Source organism: Pleurodeles waltl, chromosome 4_2 (genome assembly GCF_031143425.1).
Source record: "Pleurodeles waltl isolate 20211129_DDA chromosome 4_2, aPleWal1.hap1.20221129, whole genome shotgun sequence".
NCBI lineage: Eukaryota > Metazoa > Chordata > Amphibia > Caudata > Salamandridae > Pleurodeles > Pleurodeles waltl.
The window spans coordinates 949,604,213-949,623,453 of NC_090443.1; the positions used below are offsets into that span (position 1 = coordinate 949,604,213).

At 43.9% G+C, this 19,241-nt stretch overlaps 1 protein-coding gene across 1 annotated transcript in view; it reads left to right on the plus strand.

Moving 5' to 3' along the window:
• POMGNT1 (protein O-linked mannose N-acetylglucosaminyltransferase 1 (beta 1,2-)) overlaps nt 1-19,241 on the plus strand; it is a 217,391-nt gene that overhangs the window by 14,497 nt on the left and 183,653 nt on the right. The window contains exon 2 of the mRNA XM_069232761.1: nt 11,612-11,717. Within this exon, the coding sequence (XP_069088862.1) occupies nt 11,612-11,717 (106 nt within the window). The remainder of the gene's footprint in view (nt 1-11,611; nt 11,718-19,241) is intronic.

The window sequence follows — 19,241 nt, forward strand, 5'->3', positions numbered from 1 at the left end:
ACTACTTGCCTCATGCAAACCCATGTTAAAAGATTGTAATTGTAAATTGTGTTTATGTAGTGCTTACTAGTCCTGAGGAGGTGTTGGAACGTGTTGCATTGCGTAGTACGCGTATGCGGAACCCATGCTTAGAATTAAATAGATAATAGATTTAGTAACATGCTTTCTTTTTTTCCTTGTATGTTAGCTGTGGTAAGTTTTTAAGTTTGAACTTTAGAGATATATTGTATTTACTGTAGTATTTTGAAAGGGCTAGATTAATTGAAGTGGATTAGGAAAGGGAAGATGTGCAATATTATTCAGAGTGATGAATGAACTGGGTAACGGAGGGAAGAGTTTTGAAAGAATGTTGGGTGACCAATAGTAGTCAGAAGGGTTTGGAATTTGTCTGTGGAGGTTTGGAGGGATGGGCAGAGGTTGAAGGGGGGAAAGCTATTATTATTTTTGTTTGTTTTTGTTTTCTTCTAGCAACTAAAAAGTAATATATACAATGTATAATGACTAAATTCCAGAACGAGTAGTTCACGGAAAACACTAGCCCTCAGAAGTGGTTAGTATAGACACACCTACACATCTAAATATATAGTGAAATATATACATGCACTCACGCATAGACATAATATACTTCTATTTCAAGCTCCGACCACAGTCAAGAATAAGGAAAACCCACGACTACAAACATAGTGTCCTGCTTTCATAAAGATAACCTAAAAGCAGTACTTGCTGTTCAAATACAGCAATGGAGTCCTCTACAGCAGACCCCATAGACAGAAGCTCACATCACAGCAGGTGTACGTCTGAGGCCTTGCTATGCTTACTTCACAGTGCATGCAGCACCAGGCTGAGGGTGCTGTTATTGCACATGCACTTGCCGTAAAGCATAACTGCTGGGTTTAGGCTAGTGCAGATGTGTGCACACCTTTGAGCTTGCTAGCGGTGAGCGGCTCGGCAGGCAGTATGTGCTACGCGCTTGGCCTGCCCTGCGTCCTCCGCCGCATGATGCTGTTGCAGTGTAGGTTCGGAGCAACGCAGATACAGGGGGAGCTGTGTGCCAGGAAGGGGTACAATCGAGCAGCACGAGGCAGGAACGATGATCCACCTGCTGCAGTAAACACCTGATTGTCAACCGGTCCATCTCGTGCAACTCCTCCAAAGCTTCCATGTTCATCCAGGGAAGCCTCAAAACATGGCTGTTAATTGCTAGATCAATTAGTCCATGAGCACCTGGTGGTCCACTGCGCCTTTCCCCCTGATGTTTAGAAAATTAAATAACATTAACCAACAAATAAAGTATATGTTCATTTGAGTAGTTGAAAATTCTAGCCTATCATTTTGTCTCTTAGGAATAAAACCAAATTTTGCAAAGCCCAAACAACCTTCTGGTTAAACTTTTGATTTTTGTGTTTTATTTTGCAACTGACCATGTTTCGTAATATGTGTTGCTTTGATGTATGCTCATTTTTGTACCTTTTTCTTATTTTTTTCAAGTTCAAATTGTAGAAATTGCTTTGGCCAGGTTCCCTTGCTCCCAATAGTGATTCTATTGGGGTTTACTGTAGTCAATGTTAAGAACCACTGATCTAGCAATCTTCAGCTATGCTGTTTAGCACAGGTTTTAATCATGCAGTTGTCAGTCTGTTGTAGCATTGTTTCTGACATGCATGCATTTTGGAAATGTAGAGCTGGTGAACCTCGGACTCTTCCTAGATGTGAAGGAGAGCAGATATACTCTGAGAAATTCTAGACCCTGCTATCCAGCTTTGTGGCAGTAACCTACTGAAATGAATACATGTTCTTCTGCTCAATAAGGTATATCGTTGTTGATGTAAGTCTTTGTCAGGGTTTACTGATTCATTGTAGAGTTGTTGGAGACACAGAAGCAGAACCACTGTGTAATGAGTAATTGTCAGTTTACATGTGGTAAGGAATATAAAATGCTCAGAGTACTGCAACATACCCATCTTTTTTTTAAAACATTGGATTAACGAGTTTCAGAATACTGTAGAGCCTGGAAGCATATTCAATAGCCACTTTTTTTGCATTTGCATCAGCAGTACTACCTAGCCATGCTTGCTGATGTCCAGTATAAACCAAGTCTGCCCTTTGGAATGTCAACAGTTTGTAATATTAGTGCATTAGTAACATCTTTGTCAAATGATATCGGGCATCATTCATGCTAGATGATTGGCTTCCCTTTTTAGAGCAATTCGCATGTAATTCAAGTTTCGCCAAGCAAGTGTGGAATGATGGTTGAATACTGTTCCAACAGACTATGTAAATATCTTAAATGCTTACTGACCTGTGGTATGTTTCTTTTAACCATTTTCCTTTGTCATACTTAAAATCATCCTCTGATAAGATTATAGATGGTGGAGGATTATGAGGGGATTGAATTCAAATGACAGTGGTTGCTTTTCTGAGCTGTGGTGGGGAAGTCTCCAGTAAAAGGTATTTCCTACTACTTGCATTCCTGTGTATTCTGATGCCATCTCACACTGGCACAGAGGTTGATTTATTACTTTTGATACCCCGTCATGCTGGAATCAAGAGTAGTACACTCTACACAAAGGCAGAAATAAGAAACTGTCACACTGAAGTGACATACTTCTCCGCTACATTCAGATATCACAGTGGACCACTCATGACTGATAAAAAGGTGTTAGGTAAATTGATGAATTGGTGAGGTAACTGTTAGAGGAGTGGATTATAGTGATGAATTACTGATGCTTGTTGACCGAGAGGAATTTGCAATCTCCAAGGAGTTGATTTAAAGAAAAAAAAAGTATTATTATTATTTGTTTTTTAATGAATCCCCACCACCACCATGTCTAAATTAGTGACAAACGCACAACTACACGGTCATGCTTGTTCAGACTGACTACAGCACAATCTCGGTAAAATCTGTTTTGTGGTGCAATACAGCACGCCAGAACAAAAAGAACAGGAGCCAGCTTGTGCACAGTGAGGTGAATGATGACCCGCAGATCCCATCTGAACCGCGAGTGACAATGTTTATTCCTGCTAGGACAGATACGGCTTAAGAAGCTCATTGGGCTCAAAATTCAAACCCTTACAGAGTACCTGGGATAGTTTTTACAGCAGAGAATCTGAAGTCACTGGGACACTGCACGTGAGGGATTGTCATGAGCTGTAAGATATGAGAGGATTCTCTCAGTTTGCCTGAGATCTAGCGCCATCTGTGTATAAAAAGGAAAATATTACTTAAACAGTGATCTACATGCAGAGTGGGTTGCTACATCTACAGTGATCCACACACTGCCTATTATATAAAAAAAAAAATCTCAAAGTATAAGCGAGGGAAATTAACAAGCAAAGCTATAGAAGTGTACCTGTATACTATTTTGTTCAATTGTTCTGATAACTAGAGAAGGGACATTCAATTCTCTATATCCAGTCCAGGTGAACATCCAATGAGGTGGTGTAAATTGAAAAATGTGTTTTAACAACTATGCGGCTGTGGGTAGACCAAATTTAGGGTCGAAAAGAAAAGTGGCAGTGTTCGGGAGCAGAGGGGCAAGAAGTCTTAGAACACCTATCTGATTTAAGTGGGAAAGATTCCGATGACCTAAATGCTTTTGAGATGTGTACAAAACAATTGGATGAACATGTTCTACCACAAATTAGTACAATATTAGAACAATATCACTTTGGTAAAAGGTCACAAAAGGAGGAGAGAATGAATTGAGAAAACGAATAGCACCATGTACATTTCGATCAGTGAATAATGATTGAGATCAATTAAACTTCCTTGCAATAGAAGTAGAATAACCTGAGGAGGTATGGTTAAAAGATGACCCTAGGTGAAGACTTAATAGTTGCTAAACAAGTTAAAATATGCTAATATGTGCAAAAGCAATAAGAAAGGAAACGGGGAGTAAAGGTATGGATAAGAAAGAAGTCGTAAGTGTCATTGACAAAATGAAGGAAACATGCTAAGTAAATGAATATAGTTTTATGGGACAGTGTTATCGGTGTGACCAGGTAGGGCACATAACCATTTCAAAAGTATCCCGCAGTGAAAGCTATATAGAACAAATGTAAGATGGAACATTATATGGTGTGTTGTGGAAGTCACAAGCCTATGAAGAAAAATACACCATAATGTCAAGGAAATATGTGGTGAAATAGTTTTACAAATGAGTGACCCAGATACAGTTAATCCGAAAAACATGATAAAAATAGGATATAGAAGTTGAAGCCGTGTTTGATTCATGCTCTAGATTAATGATAGCGTCAGAAATTTAGTTTTTATAGAAAATTGTTTGATGAAAGTGTGAAACTCCATAGGATGGACAAACAACCTAGGAGATATGGCAGACAACCCATTAAAATAAAAGCATATTTTCAGGGAAAAAATGAATATGAGAATAGGTGTGAGATTTAAAAAATGCGTCTGCAAAAGGGGACAACATCCTGAGTTGGCCAGTGAAAAAATATTTAGCAGTGTGTTTGGCTTCTAACAAATGGCCTCAAATTCAAGCTCAAGCTAGTCAGGAAAATGTGAGTTTTGAAAGAGTTCCCAGAATTATCTAGTAAGAATCTTGGTTACCTCAAAACATATTTGTACAAGATAAAATTTAAAGAAGGAGTTTTTCCTGCAGCTTTAAGAGTCGGGAGGTTGCATATACCTTTGCCAAGTGCTGTCGTACAAGAATTGTAGAAGCTGTGTAGCCATGGAGTAGATGGCACCTATTGTGGTGGCAAATAAATCTGATGATAGAATACAATTGTACGTTGATTTGAAGCCTCTCAGTAAAGAGGGAATTGTTGATAGTTTTTCCCTTACCCAACATCTCAGATGTTACCTACATTAGCTGGAGCCACAGTCTTTTGGATCTTAGACTTGGCTTCAACATACTATCAAGTGCAATTTCACTTGACTCACAAAACCTGTCAGCATTCATTATAACCATGGGAGCATACAACTTCAAGCATATGCCCTTCGTGTTAGTTTCTGCAATATCAGTATTCCAAAAAGCCACGTCTCCATGCTAAGATCCATACTTGGTGTACTCTGTTGTAAGGATTATATATGGGTGTTTAGAAGCACCAGATCACAACATGAGGGTGAGGCTAGTAACAGGAAAGGTCTGAGAGGATGGCCTGACTATAAATATTAGAAAGTGTAAATTAGGATGTTCAGAGATGCTATATTTAGGACATAGAGTGAGTGTGGAGGGAATACAACCAAAAGAAGAACTGCTGAACTGTGATCTGCCTTCGGTTGAACAGAGTTTTTCTCTCCACCTCTCTCTACCTCTCCTTTCTTTTTCCCCCTCTTCATTTTCTTCTATATTCCCTTCTGTCACAGTGGGAAACCTTGAGTCCCACTGCTATTTTCTTTTGCCACCCTTAAGAGTTTACTTTAGCTAATAACACTTCCTGATGTGGGTCATCCTCTGTGTCTGAGAGGGACATCACCCATAGTTTCCAGACCCTCCATGTTTTGGGCATCGTTAGGTGTAATCCCCCAATTCTATGTGTTGGCATACAAAGTAGTAAATGGACGCCATGTTGTGTCAAATTTGGCCACCCTGCCCCTAATGATGTCAGTGAGCTTTTCCATGAATTGGAGATTCTTTACCTTCCGCCACCACATAGGTAGTGAGGGTACTTGGGGCTGCTTCCACATCTGCGTTATGCACACTTGTGCTGCTAAAAGGGCGGTAGGAAAGAAGATGCCTTTGCGGAGTCCACGTGGGACGGAGCCTATGTGCTCCTGGGTCGCCCAGGAGTACGAAGAGTGGGTCATGGGCAGTGAAATGCTGGTGATGGACTGTACCGTAAGTAGGACCTCGTCCCAAAATGTTTGCATACTCTGTCATGTGCACCATTGGTTTAAGAAAGTACCCCATTCCCTGCGTCCCTTCGAGCCTAACTCAGAGCTCCCACACGTTCTGTGCAAGCGCACTGGTATCAAGTTCCAGCGTGTGACAAGTTTGTAAGAGTTCTTTTTGTATTGGAGACAAATGGAGGACTTAAAAACCCTCTGCCATATCGCTCCCCAAGTTTAGTTTGTGATATCTGTGGTCAATTTCCTTTCCCATTGCTTTACGAAGGCATGTTCCTTTGGCAGGGTTACATTGAGTATGTAATGATTTACAAATGTTATGCCTCTCTGCCTTACATTAGTTGGGTAGAAGTATAAGGATTCTATGGGTGTTTCTTCACTTTATATGGCCAAGAGTAAACGTCGAGCCCAGTGTACTGCTTGCCCAATCTTATAAGCATCCCACCTAGTCAAGGTGTATTTCATGACCAGGTCCCCATTGGTTTTCAGGTCTCTCAGGTTGCGTGATCTACTGTGATCCCAGCAAAAGGAACTGGGGTGGACCGTTCTGGGGGAAAATCTGGATTGTGAACTTAGAGGGGTAAGTTCTCACCAATAAGTGAAGAGTGTGGGAGAAGTAGGGGTCCCTGAGCCTAAACTGACATAGGGAGCCACAGGAGATCATCCAGGAGGGCCAAGGAAAATGCACGTTCAGTCTGTACCCACGGTTTGCTTTCGGGGTCATGGTTTCAGTCTAGTGAGAAATTAAGCTGCCAGGTTGTAAGTGGCAACACCCTGGAATCCAAATCTGCCTTCTGCTATGGTGGGCCAGAAGAGTCACCCATGCCACCCGTGGTGACTCACCTCCCCAGAAAAAACGAATCATTTTATTGCATATCTATGTTTGCATCGGTTTAGGGATGGTATGGGGGAGGGTCTGGAGGACATTGAGCAGTCTTGGCATAAAATTAATTTTAAGGCAGTTGAGCAGGCCCACCCAGGAGATCTTCAGCTTGCCCCTCCTGTATAGTTCCTTGAAAAGAGGGCTGAGCAGAGGGGGGATATTGCTTTCTTACAAGCCGTTCATATGTCACAGTAGCTGTACCCCAAGATACATAATCACTGAAATCGCCCATTAGCAACACTGCCTCTGGATGGGCCCCGGAGGTTATCCTGTGGGTCCCATACCCCAAAATTTTGAAAAGTTAATTTTGAATCCGGATGCTTGTGTAATTAGGTTGAGTTCCATTATCAGAGCAGGGATGGAAGAATCTGGTTCAGTGACAAAGCATAATATATCATAAGCAAAGAGAGCTAATTTATGCTCTCTGCCATTGATCAACATACTGTGAATCGCAGGACTGCGCTGGTATTTTGCTACTAGGGACTCCATTGATAAGGCAAAAATCAGGGGGGGTCTGAGGGTATCCCTGGCATGTCCCTCTGGAGAAGGTTATAGTAGGCGAAAAGGAGGCATTGCTCTTCAGCTTGTTGGCTGGCTTTTTAATATTGGCTTGTATGAAGGTTTTCATCTTGGGGCCAAGATGGGTTTTGTCCAAGACCTTTGACTGGTATGCCCAATACACCTTGTCGAAAGCCTTCCTGGCATTGAGATAGAGAGAAGAGCCACCGGTTGATGGCACTGCTCCTCAACCTACATGAACACAACAGCTAAACGGGTATTGTCGTTGGCATGTCTGTTAAGAATAAAGCCTTATTATTGGGGTGCTGTAAGTGCCGGCCAAACATGGAGGAGTTTGGCCACAAGTATCGACGTGAAGGGTTTCACGTTGCAATTCTGGAGTGCAGTTGGTCCGTAGGAAGAACAGCATGTTGTGGATTTATTGGGCTTCAAGATCAACGTAAAATGGGACTCTAACATTGTGTTGGAAACTATTTCCGATGTTGAGAAATAGTTGAACACCTTCGCCAAGGGTTCCACTATCAGGGAAGCGTAGGCTTTATACAAAGTGGCTGGAAACCCATTGGGCCAGAAGCCCTGCAAGAAGGGAGATTACTCATTGCCGATCTGGCCTCTTCTGGGCTAATATTGTCTTATAGCTGGCCTAACTTCTCCCTATGTGGGGCATTCTAGTATCTGAGGTAGCCATCTTGATAGGGCCTGTCGACGTTTTGGCCTCGGTAAAGAGCAGAGTAGTAGTCATGGAAGACAGAGATAGCATCAACCATCCCCTGATGTTTTCTACCGTCCCCATCCTGGAATCCTTGAATATGATTGTGTGGCATGCAGTTATATTGTGTGGGCCAGTAGCTGATCGGCCTTGTCTCCTGATCATAAGAGGTATGGCCCAAGAGGTATGGCCCGCTTCTTGGCCGCCTCCTTCATTAATTAGTGTTCAGAGGCGACAATCTCTCAAAGTCTTATGTGAACCTCCTGTTTTATGTCTGGACTCAGCTTGTTGTAGCTGGATTTCAAGTTCGTATTTTCGGAGTTAGTCCACCCTCTTGAATGTTGCCGTATGTATGAGGCGCTTAGTGTCTGCTCTGAGCAGGTGTGTCTCTAATAGTAGTGCTACATCTACTGAATTCTGTCTTAACCAATTTGTCCACGCTCTGCGTTTGTGGGGTATTCAGGCTCTGGGCTTTAAGGGTAATGATGTGTAAGGTTGTCATGGCTAGATGTGTGGATGGTCCCAATCCTCTTGGAAGGTAGAGGGGATGGTGTGTGCCTACCTCTTGTCACCCTGAGGTGTGCCAAATTTGTGTATCGATGTGTAAGAAAAAACATTAAACAACAAGAAACAAAACATGGGAGTATAAAGTAACAATTGGGTCACCTCGCCTGGTCCCAGCAGAGCGCTAGACCGGCAGGCAACCCCCAACATATGAGTGCAAAGGACATGTGGATGAACACCAGTAGTCCAGTTAGGTGATGGGCAGGCTCCTAAGGAACCAATCCCTCCCCATTTACTCTGTCATTCAAAGTAGGTGAATCAATAAACGACCGGAAACAATCTACAATTCGCCTGGTGTTTACGGGTGGCCATATGGCCTGGATGTGAGCCCCAATATCTCCTGAGAGACGGTTGTGGCAATTCCCCTGATGTGCACATTGTTTCACCTTGAGTGATTTTCGAGGTAATCAATCTTATCTTGGTTTCTTTATAGCTTCTCTGTGTGTCATATTGTCAGTATTGTCCATTGTGTGATCAGCGACCGTATATTCACACTGGTCAGGTGGGAATCTGGCGCAGCAATTGGTCAAGGTCAGTGATGGCCCTGGTGAAGTCCTTGCAAAACCTGACCAGCAGGAGCTGGATATCTTCCTTTGCTGCAGGGGCCCAAGAGTCGAGGCTTTCCTCTAAGCCTAGGGTTTATGGTGAGGTTCCCCCCTCCCGTTGAGAAGGAGGAGTTTGCAGTGATCTCTGGAGCATGTCTTTAATGGAGGTGGATCAAAGGGTCTTGGTTCTGTTCCCCCCTCATGATCCGAGGGGGTGGGTATTGTTGAGCGAGGGCTTCAGGGGTCTGCCACGCCGTCAGTTTCATTGTCTACCTGCACCCTGTGATGATGCACAACTTCTCAGGACCACTCCACTACTTGCTTGACTGCACAACCGGCAAGGAATCAACTCTTCTAGTGGGCCAGGTAGCAGGGTTGGTGTATTGGGCAGAATAAGCCAGTCTGTTACAGGGTTCACAGCATAGGGAGGTGGGCATGTGGGGCCCTCCTCTGTTACTCCCCCAAGGCTGCGTCTCCTCCTCAGCAGTTAGAGCCCAGATGTAGCCACCAACAGCTGCAACCCCACACTGTCCTTGTGCCCCCCCTTTACCTGTGAGGAGTGGGGCCCTTCTGCCTAACAACCTGGTTCTCTTGGCACCTCTCTGTACCAAGCAGTACCAGGTGGCAGTAATCATGTAGAATGTTCTCTGCATGGACCCCAGCCCAGGGCTGCAGGAATCACAGAATCGGGCCCGTTCATAGCGTGGGCTCGCTTCAAAGGCTCTGTGGGTCAGGTGGGAAGCGCTTTAGGGCCAGTGCATCGTTGGCCCTCCAGTGTCACTGTGCTGCAAGCTCCACTGTAGCCACTGACCATGTCGTTCATGCCCGATGGATTTGGCGCATGCAGCGCTTGCTATGCACAGGGGACTGCATTAAGGCTTTTCCTCTCCGGGGGGCTGCAAGGATGGCCGCTTCACCACTCAGCACATGCCTGCGGCAGCCCAGGGACCGCGTCAGTTACTCACTGAGGTGAATTCAGTTTGCGGTGTCCCAATAATGCCCAGTTAAGCATGCTCCTGGGGCTTGGGGCCTCTTTGCATGGGGCAGGTCGCCGCAGCACGGACCCAAGATGGCTGCTACGATCGCCGCTCAAGGGGGCGAGTCCCCCAGAAAGAATGTTATAATAGCCCCCAAGGGGCCCACCAGCACTGCCCCTCTACATCAGGCACCCGATGGCCTCCATTAGTGGCATTCCACTCGGGGATTCACTGAGCCGGGGGTAGAGGGGGTTGGGAGAGGGTTCCCATGCAGAGCTCAGGGGAGCTGCGTCGTGCCTTGTGCTCTCCCTGGCCACCTCCCCCAGGAAAGCACTATTTTAACATTTTGAGGTGTTGATGGAAGAAAAAGATTTTAATAAAATCTAAATCAATTCAAACACTTTCCTCGGTGAAGTTCAAATAAATATTTGTTGAATCACGATTTCCACACCTTCTTTATGTGCTATATAGAATTATCAATAAAGTTGCATGTCAGTGGGAAGGTTGGTGGCAATTCCAATGGAAATGTACTATTTATGAAGGGCAGTGTGCTACCACATCATGCTTTAGTAATATATTTATTAAAAGTGAGAGTTTTAAAACATGAACTGAGACACCTTTCTGTCCCTGCCCTGATGACAGTTATAAGTGAAGTAAGAGGCAAGTCAGGGGTCACGTGCAACCTTATGTGGGTTAGATGTTTGTTATATATGGAGCAAAAGTTTAGTCTGTTAAATCAAACAAAATAGTTTTTGCTCAGCAGACAAGCTGAACTGTCATATTTGAAGGTGCTCTTATATGTGATAATTGAAGAAAAAGGTGACTGTGAAATAAAATATTTGTCTAGGATTACACAATTTGAGACCAGTTTCTGCGTCAAGCGCATTACAGTTAGGTCGAGTAGATTATTCAAGTCGAACAACCTGCAGGTCAAGTAACATTTTTATGATTTTTCTAAGGGCCTTCTCTTTGTTTTCCCTACATCACAATTGTTTCACAGTATCCCTTCTCGTCCTCCCAATGTGTCTGATCCAACAGTCTCTATTTTCTTCCCGAAAATAGCACCCTACTTGTCCTCCAAGACGTGCATGATGCTTCTTCAAAAACTGTTCAGGTTCTCCTTATCCAACGTCTCTTCTACCACCTGTGTTCCACATGCAGCTTGCCTCTAACACATTTATGTTCAATCTTCTCAACACCCCTCCATGCCTGTGTTTTTAAAACACCTGCAAAACTCCCCAAATGTTTTACCCTCTCTAGTGTGCCTATGTCTCTGCATTCTAACTGTGCCTGTACTACATTCGCTACTCTGTATTTGATTCCTTGATTTTCATTGCTGGTCTGTTTTTCTCACTTCCCTATGAGCAGCTGACCTTCTGCTTGACCTGTTGTTTAATTGAAGTGTGACTGCACCTCATTAAGCTTAAGTGGTGTGTGTCCATACCACTCAGTAGCCACTGAAAGAGCATGTATCGTCACCAGCTCTTGAGCGTCTCCTTTTTTAAATATGAACGTTTTTCTGCTGGTGTTCTGTGCAGATACCTGGAACACATTGCAATCTTTAACTGTTGGTTATCCTTTTGTGGTATTTTTCTCCCATAGACTGCAGCTGTTTTGTTTTTGCTGGTGACAGTGATTGTGAATATCAAGCTTCTCTTGGACACGAGGAGAGCAGCAAACGAGGAAGACGATGCACAAGACTATAGTGGTAAGTATCTAAACATGAAGTTTCTTAGTATTTTGGGGCCTGTACACTGCGTGAGCCCATTCAGACTCTGAGCGGTGCATGTTATAGTAGTGTCTGTGTCCTATTGTGCAGATTAACTTCTATCCTTTGTACAAGGTAGAGAGAATGGTCATCAAGGACCACAATATATTCAGTGCTTGTGTGCTTGGATTCTAAATAATTCAATATCTAGTAAGTAGTGGATAGCTTCTTACAAACCCCTTCTCAGAAGTTTGTCAATGTGCACTTGTTTTCAACCAGCACTTTTCCTTTTGCATTACAAAAGGCTGATAACCTCTTACAAAGTTACACAGTTGAAAATCCTGAATATAGTGCACACAGTATGGTTTAGGAACATCCCAGAAGATAAGAATAAAAGCAGTTAAGCGTTTAATAAACAGTGAAAACAGAGGAAAAATTGTAAGGCCATAACTTTGTAGCCCTTAACTCTTCACCATGTTATCTCTAAGTGCTATGCTAGTTCTAGCAGATGAATAAATAATACGCCTATTTCTTGAGTTTCAGAGGTGGTGCACTTACCTGGGACAACAGGATGTGTTATCTGTTTGGAATAGCTTGCCAGCTATTTCGAGCACAAGAGCAAATGAATTGCAAGAACGCAATTCTAGCACCGGTCAGTGATGGCAGAATGGTTTGAAGAGTTCTGCTGTAGCCTTCATCGGTTAAGGTACAATCTGGTGCTGTACCCACCTTGATCTGCACTCTGGGGAAAGACTCTCTATTAGTGGTCAATTCATGGCGTTTATATAGCGCTGACCTTTAACCTAAATTGTGTGACTTCCCATTTAATAAAAGGCATAACTAGCATGGACCAACATGATGAAAATACTTCAAAGTGACTACATGTTTATTTTGAATATTCATTGTCAGACCTTGAAAGGCAGATATCAATGGAGCTTAAAGCAGACTTGTTTCACCTTATGTGATAGCAACGTCACTGTCTAGATTAATTTACGCTTTCACAAGTTCCATGAAAGATAATGACATGCTTAATGTGGACCAAAGTGCAGGCAGGCCAATTAAAATAGAAGCTGCAGCTAAACTGGAACATCCCCTATATGTGTTTAAGAACCTAAAACTAAAATTAGTCTTAAAGCAAGTGATTAATAAACTAAATAAAATGATAGAATTATGAAGGGAACAGTCATAGTACCTGATTATTACCCTGGCGGATGGGATACTCCGTCACTAACATGGCAGATATCCTGTCTGCCGTATTACAAGTTCCACTATATCCTATGGAGCTTGTAAAACGGCGGGCAGGATAGTACCTCACACGTCAAGGTCGTAATCAGGCCCATAGTGTTTGACATCCCTGGAATAACCTCTAAACTAAACAATCACTAATCGATGGCTGAATGTGACTTTGCATGGTTTTGCTTATTGTAACTTCATGAGATATTTACAGAACAGAAGCACAAGTTAGAAATGCACAGTTGATGGAATCTCTGTTCATTACTTGTTGCATGTTCAATAAGGTGTTAAAACTGAAATGAAAGGGGTCTCTGCATGGAAGACATGACTTTACGACAGTAACATGTACTAATAATACTGCAGGGCAGCAATCTGTCTACTCCTCTCCTTGCTAGAAGCCTAAGTGTAGAACCAACAACAACCTCAAAATTAAAACGGAGGAGTCTTTCAGTTTAAGAGGCCTTCCAGCTGCCCTCTCCTCTGAGGACTCATCAAGTAAGAGAGTAGATTGACACTATGTGACCGTTTATATCTTCTAGAATCACTTCAACCACAGAGTGTCAACCTGACAACGGATCTCTGCAGAAGAAAATTTGACCTGGAGATACTGGGAGATGGAGAGGAGAATCTCCCTTCAAAGGAACATTGTTAGATGTGGCCAACTCATCAGCAGAAAAATCTTAGTTCCTTTGTGGATACGGAACAAATGTTCAGAGCCTTCTAATTTATGCTTTAGGAAGGAAAAAAGGACTATCATGATGACCACCATTATGGGGTCTTTTCTATCTCTTTCTAGCTCAGTTTACTCCTTCTGAGACAGCTATATTACGCCAGCACAGATCCACCCACTGTACTGCTGGAAACCTCCGCTAAAGAACCTCTTCACTATTGAAAATTATATTAAAAGGGTCTTCTCGTGGTAGTCACCTTAAATATTGATCTCCCAAATATTCATGACTGTCATGAAGAGTCTAGCAATTGGTGCTTTAATGAGATGAGTCTGTTGCAGAAGGAGAGGCCAGAAATGTCAGCTAGCTTACGGTAGTGCCTCATTGACCATTTGTCTGTGGGCTCTGGTGATTGGTAGGCTAGGATGAGATAGTGGATCACAACTGGCACAACCACACCATAGACATCTTGTTCTGTAAAAGAGCAGTTGCATTTTTAGGGGGCAGCTTGCCATCTCTCAAAATCTCATATAGAGATGGTAGAGCCATTTTGAAAACTCCAGTTTTCCTGTCTCAGGACCCAAGCAACACCATCTGAAAAAAGCTAAACTGCTTTTACAATAGATTTTCAGTTAAAACTTTGAATTTGTTGGCAAATAGTGTGCTTTGTCCCTTTTGTAAAGTTCGGGGAGCCCCCCAGCTCAACCATGTCCTGCCACGTCACCCCTGTGCCTCGTGTGGGCTATTTCTTCTCATAATAAGGAAATAGTGCCTGGGAAGAGGTGTATACACTCAGTCTGGTGCAATGCTGGAGTCAGATCTCAGCTGGCCAACAGTAACTTTACTGTCAATTTTCAGCAAAGCAAGAGGCCTCTTTCTGGTGAGCGGAGAGGAAAAGTTTAATACAGTATATTTCCAATACTTGAAAACTCTGGTCAATTTAATTAGAGGTTGCATTTAAGTATTGCGTGCTGCTGCATGTGAATTGGATAAAGATTACCGTTAGAAACAGGGTCTCTCATTGGCAGAGCTATACACCCTTGTCCAAGTAGGGACCACAATCCTAGTTAGGGTAAGTCACACACAATCCAAATTATCTTGTGCCCACCCTCTGGTAACTTAGCATTGAACAGTCAAGCTTAACTTGGAAGGCAATGTGTAAAGTATTTGTGCAATAAATCATGCAATAACACAGTAAAAATACCACAAAAAATACACCATACAAGTTTAGAAAAATATAAGATATTTATCTGACGGGATTAAGGTCAAAACGATCAAGATTTGGTAAGTCCAAGTGTAATATCACTTTTGTAATGATAAGAGTCTTAAGTCTTTAAAAAGCAACAAGTGTCTCTTGCAAGAACAAAGTACCTGTTGTGCGTCAAAATTACATGCATGGAGACCGCAGAGGAGGGTGTGTGAGGAAAACGAAGGGTGTGCGTCGGTTTCTGGGCACACACACACGATGTGTTGATTATTTTCCACACAGCAAGGACTTTGCATCTAATTCTGGCGCGCAGGCTTGAATCCTCTTTGCTATGCGGGGTCTTATGGTGCCCAGGGATGATGCGTGGAAATCCTGGGTGTGCAGGACAAAGTCACAGGTGCTTTGTTGATCCTGTGGGTGATGCGTCGGGTTTCTGTTGCACGGCAGGCGCTGCGTCGATTCCTCCTACAGGACATCTGGCTGCGTCGTTCCGGCTCGGCGATTGGTCGATCCAGTGGGCTGTGCACCGAAGTTCTGGTCGCAGTGCTGGCGTTGCGTCAATCTCCACTCGGGGAGCCGGGCCGCGTCATTCCAGTTCAGCGATTCCAGCAGGCTGTGCGTCGATTTTCACCGCACAAGGAGTTCCTTTGCAGAGATGAAGTCTTTTTGGCCCTGAGACTTCAGGAAACAAGCTCCATCCAAGCCCTTTGAGAGCACTTCTCAGCAGAGCCAGAGGCCAGTAAGGCAGCAGGGCAACAGCAAGGTAGCAGTCTCTCACAGCAAAGCTGTCCAGGTGAGTCCTTTGGGCAGCCGGCAGCTTCTCTTGGCAGGTTGCAGGATCTGGTTCAGAGTATCTGTCCCAGGAAGTGTCTTAAGTTGGTAGGGTCGGGAACCCAGTTTATATACCTAAAAGTGCCTTTGAAGTGGGAGAGACTTCAAAGAGTGGTTTTGAAGTGCACAAGGTCCCCTTTCAGTATAACTCTGTCTGCCAGGGTCCCAGTAGGGGGTTTGGCAGTCCATTGTGTGAGGGCAGGCTGCTGTCCTTTGAAATGTAAGTGTCAGACCCTCCACCCTTCCAGCCCAGGAAGGCCAATTCATTATGCAGATGTGTGCAGGTGTGACTGAGCATCCTGTGTTTGTGGCTGTCTGGGTGGAATGCACAAGGGAGCTGTCAACCAGCCCAGCCCAGATGTGGATTAGAGGCAGGCTGTAAGGCACAGAAGGATTTTAAGTGCAGAGAAATGCTCACTTTGTAAAAGTGGCATTTCTAAAATAGTAATACAAAATCCAACCTCACCAGTCAGCAGGATGTTATATTACCATTCTGGCTATACTAAATATGACCTGGCTACCCCTTTCTGATAAGAACCTACCATTCAAACAGTATGAGGGTAGCCCTAATGTTAGTCTAATTTTCAGGGCCTGGGCACATGCAGTGCACTTTACTAGAGACTTGCAAGTAAATTAAATATGCCAAATGGGTATGAGCCAATGTCACCATGTTTTAAGGGAGAGAGCATATGCACTTTACCACTGGTTAACAGTGGTAAAGTGCGCAGAGTCCTAAAACCAGCAAAAACAGTTTCCGAAAGTGGAGGGAGGCGGGCAAAAAGTTGGGGGTGACCACCCTAAGGCTGTCAGGTCTACAAATTACCAATCGTATTGATCTAGTCAGAGAAAATAATACTATAGGTAGGTAAATTGCAAAACCAGAAATTTAATTCAAAGGGGTTAAGGATATAACTATATTGATGGTGACTTCAACCATTGGATAGTCTGGTACTTAGTAGACTTGGAGCTGCCTCACAAAGCTGTTTATCAAAAAAGAAAGTCTTGAGTCTAAGTATGTGTGTCACCCAGTTGTTCACCGTAAGCTGCCATATGCACCATTTCACTGCCAGTCAGGTATTGTTTTGTGGCTAATGGCACAATAGTAGGTAAGGTATTTTGGAAATGGGTGAGCATTTGACTATGAACCAGTCATCAAAAAGGTGACTTTCCTAATCCTAGGTCCTCGCTTTGTCCTCGACCTATGTTTCAGTGCTTTACAGTATACATAAAGTGGACTTTGGCTTCCCCTAGAGAAGTATTTTGCTTCCAACTCATGCTATTGGCTGTTTGTTGCATCATACTGTGTCTATGGAGTGCTTTCATCGTAATGCATGAAGGAATATTTTATATCTGAAAAGTACCCTTAGCCATCATACATTTTTTTTTTTTTTTTTTTTTTTTTTTTTTTTTTTTTGCCACATTCATTCTTGGAATGTGAGCCTGACTTTAGGACGATCCAGTGGTATGTGCCTTAACAAATCTGGACATCCTGACCTCAAGGACTTTGTCCTGCAGTTGTGCAATTGGCAAAAGAAGGTACAGTTTTGCAAGCCTTCAGCTGTGCATCTCGGACCCCGGCTGACCTGTCTCCAACTTCTGTTGTATTGTGACTTACCCTTTCCATTGCTGACTTTCAAAGCACCCGGAGCCTCCTATTTATCCTGCGGCCACTGCTGATGCTGTTCATTGACCCTGCCACTTTCTTTTTCATTCTGCAGCCAGACAGCTGCTGTTCAGTGCTCCTCGTTGCATGTTTTCATCCTGGCACCAGGCCACTGCTAACTAACTTGACCTAGTCAGTTGGTCTGGCTTACAGCTAGATGTGCGAGCCAGACTAGTTGGCTTTGCCAGTTCTTTCTGTTTTGGTAAGCTATTGAGTAAGGGATCATCTTCAAAGGGAGAGTCCTGTGGGTGTTGGAAATCCATCTTGAACTGGAACTGCATTCATGGAGGTGAACAGGATTAATTCCAACCCCCCCCCCCCAATTGCTGCTAATTTTTCTATTGATTTCTGTGCTTGTAAGTTTTTTGTTTTTCTCTGGAATGCTGAAGATTGAATTTATATTGATCAAAATATGTAGTAGCGATGAAGAAGTCTTGTTTTGGCTGAATATCTGAACTGGAGATAAATTTCATACCTTGTACAAAATGTTATTTAATGTTTTCACTGGGTTTCCTCTTAAAAGCATAATGTAGTTGTTGAAGCTGACTCTTTATATAGTGGACCAAAAAGAGGTACACTGTGCAAAGAGTCCAGGCAAGTCCCAAAAGACTTACAGAGGCACAAATCGCACCCCAAATGCTCTCTTTTGTGGTAGTGTGGGCGAGCAGTTAGGCATATCAGAAGGTAGTGCTAAGCGGGTATTGCACGCACAAAGGAAGTAAGCGAGACACACACTCAATAAAGAAATTAATCTCCAATTTATAAAAATGGCAAATACTTTTATATTAATTTAGATACCAAGATCATCGGAATCAGGTAAGTACTTTTCGAGGTATATATTTTTACAGTTTTCAAAAGTTGACAGTTCGTTTTTGGGTGCAGTAATGTTGTCTTGGGGGGGAAAACATGTACTGCATTGGGGCACTTAACATCGATTTACAGGACTGTTCTTTGGGGCTTAAGGTGACAATGTGGCAAGGTCCAAGGCCACACCAACAGGTTACCTCTGGAGGCTCTGAGGCGTCGCAGTGCAGAGGTGTGTTACAGCTTTGGGTGTCCCATTCACTTCAATGTGGAACAGTCCGGTAGGGAAGAGGCTACAAGCTGGGACTGGGGGGCCAGTCCGGGGAAACCCACAGGGGTGCTCGACCCTTGAGGTTCTCTGGCATGTAGGGACACTGTTGGTCCACTTCTTCTCGGGCTGTGGTGCTCGGTGCAGTGGTGTCTTTTGGCTTTGGATCCAGTGTTTGAGTCACTCGCGATAGGAGGGCCCTGTAGAAAGAGGCTGCAGGTGGTGACTGGAAGTCCAGCCTGGCTGAACCAACAAGTGGACTCGGGTCTTGCGATGCTTGGGACGTGGGGACATCTTTGGTCCTCTTCTTCACGGACTGGGGCGGCAGGTGCAAAGGTGTCTTGAGGGATCTGGTTTCTTTCACCGGAGGCACTCGCGATATAGGGGGCTTGCACCACGAGGCCGCAGGGGCCACTGGGAGTCGAGTCTGGGGAAGCCCAATGGTGGGCTTAGCCTTGGAGGATCTCGGGTCCCCATTGACACCGTCCCCGCCCTCGGACTCTGGCTGTGGGGTATGGGTGCAGAGGCACTTTGAGGTGTTGGAGGTCGGAGGCTCTCTCTTTGTCTGGGTTTTTGCTGAAGAGGGACACACATGGCAGCAGGGCCACTCACGATGTGGGTCTCACTGTTCCTGAAGTCCCTCTGCGTGCAGGTCAATTTGCCTCGGCATTGGTGCCCGGTCTGGACACAACAAGCCTTGGCTGCTGCAAGGGTTAGAATACCCCTAGTATTCCTATTGCTTCTTTTGGTGCTTGCCGCCGCAGGTGAGTAGTTCCTCTACTCCAAGGGAGTTTCCTTGGCAATTGTTGAAACACTGGCAATCCTCTGGGTTTCTTGGAGTCATTAGAGC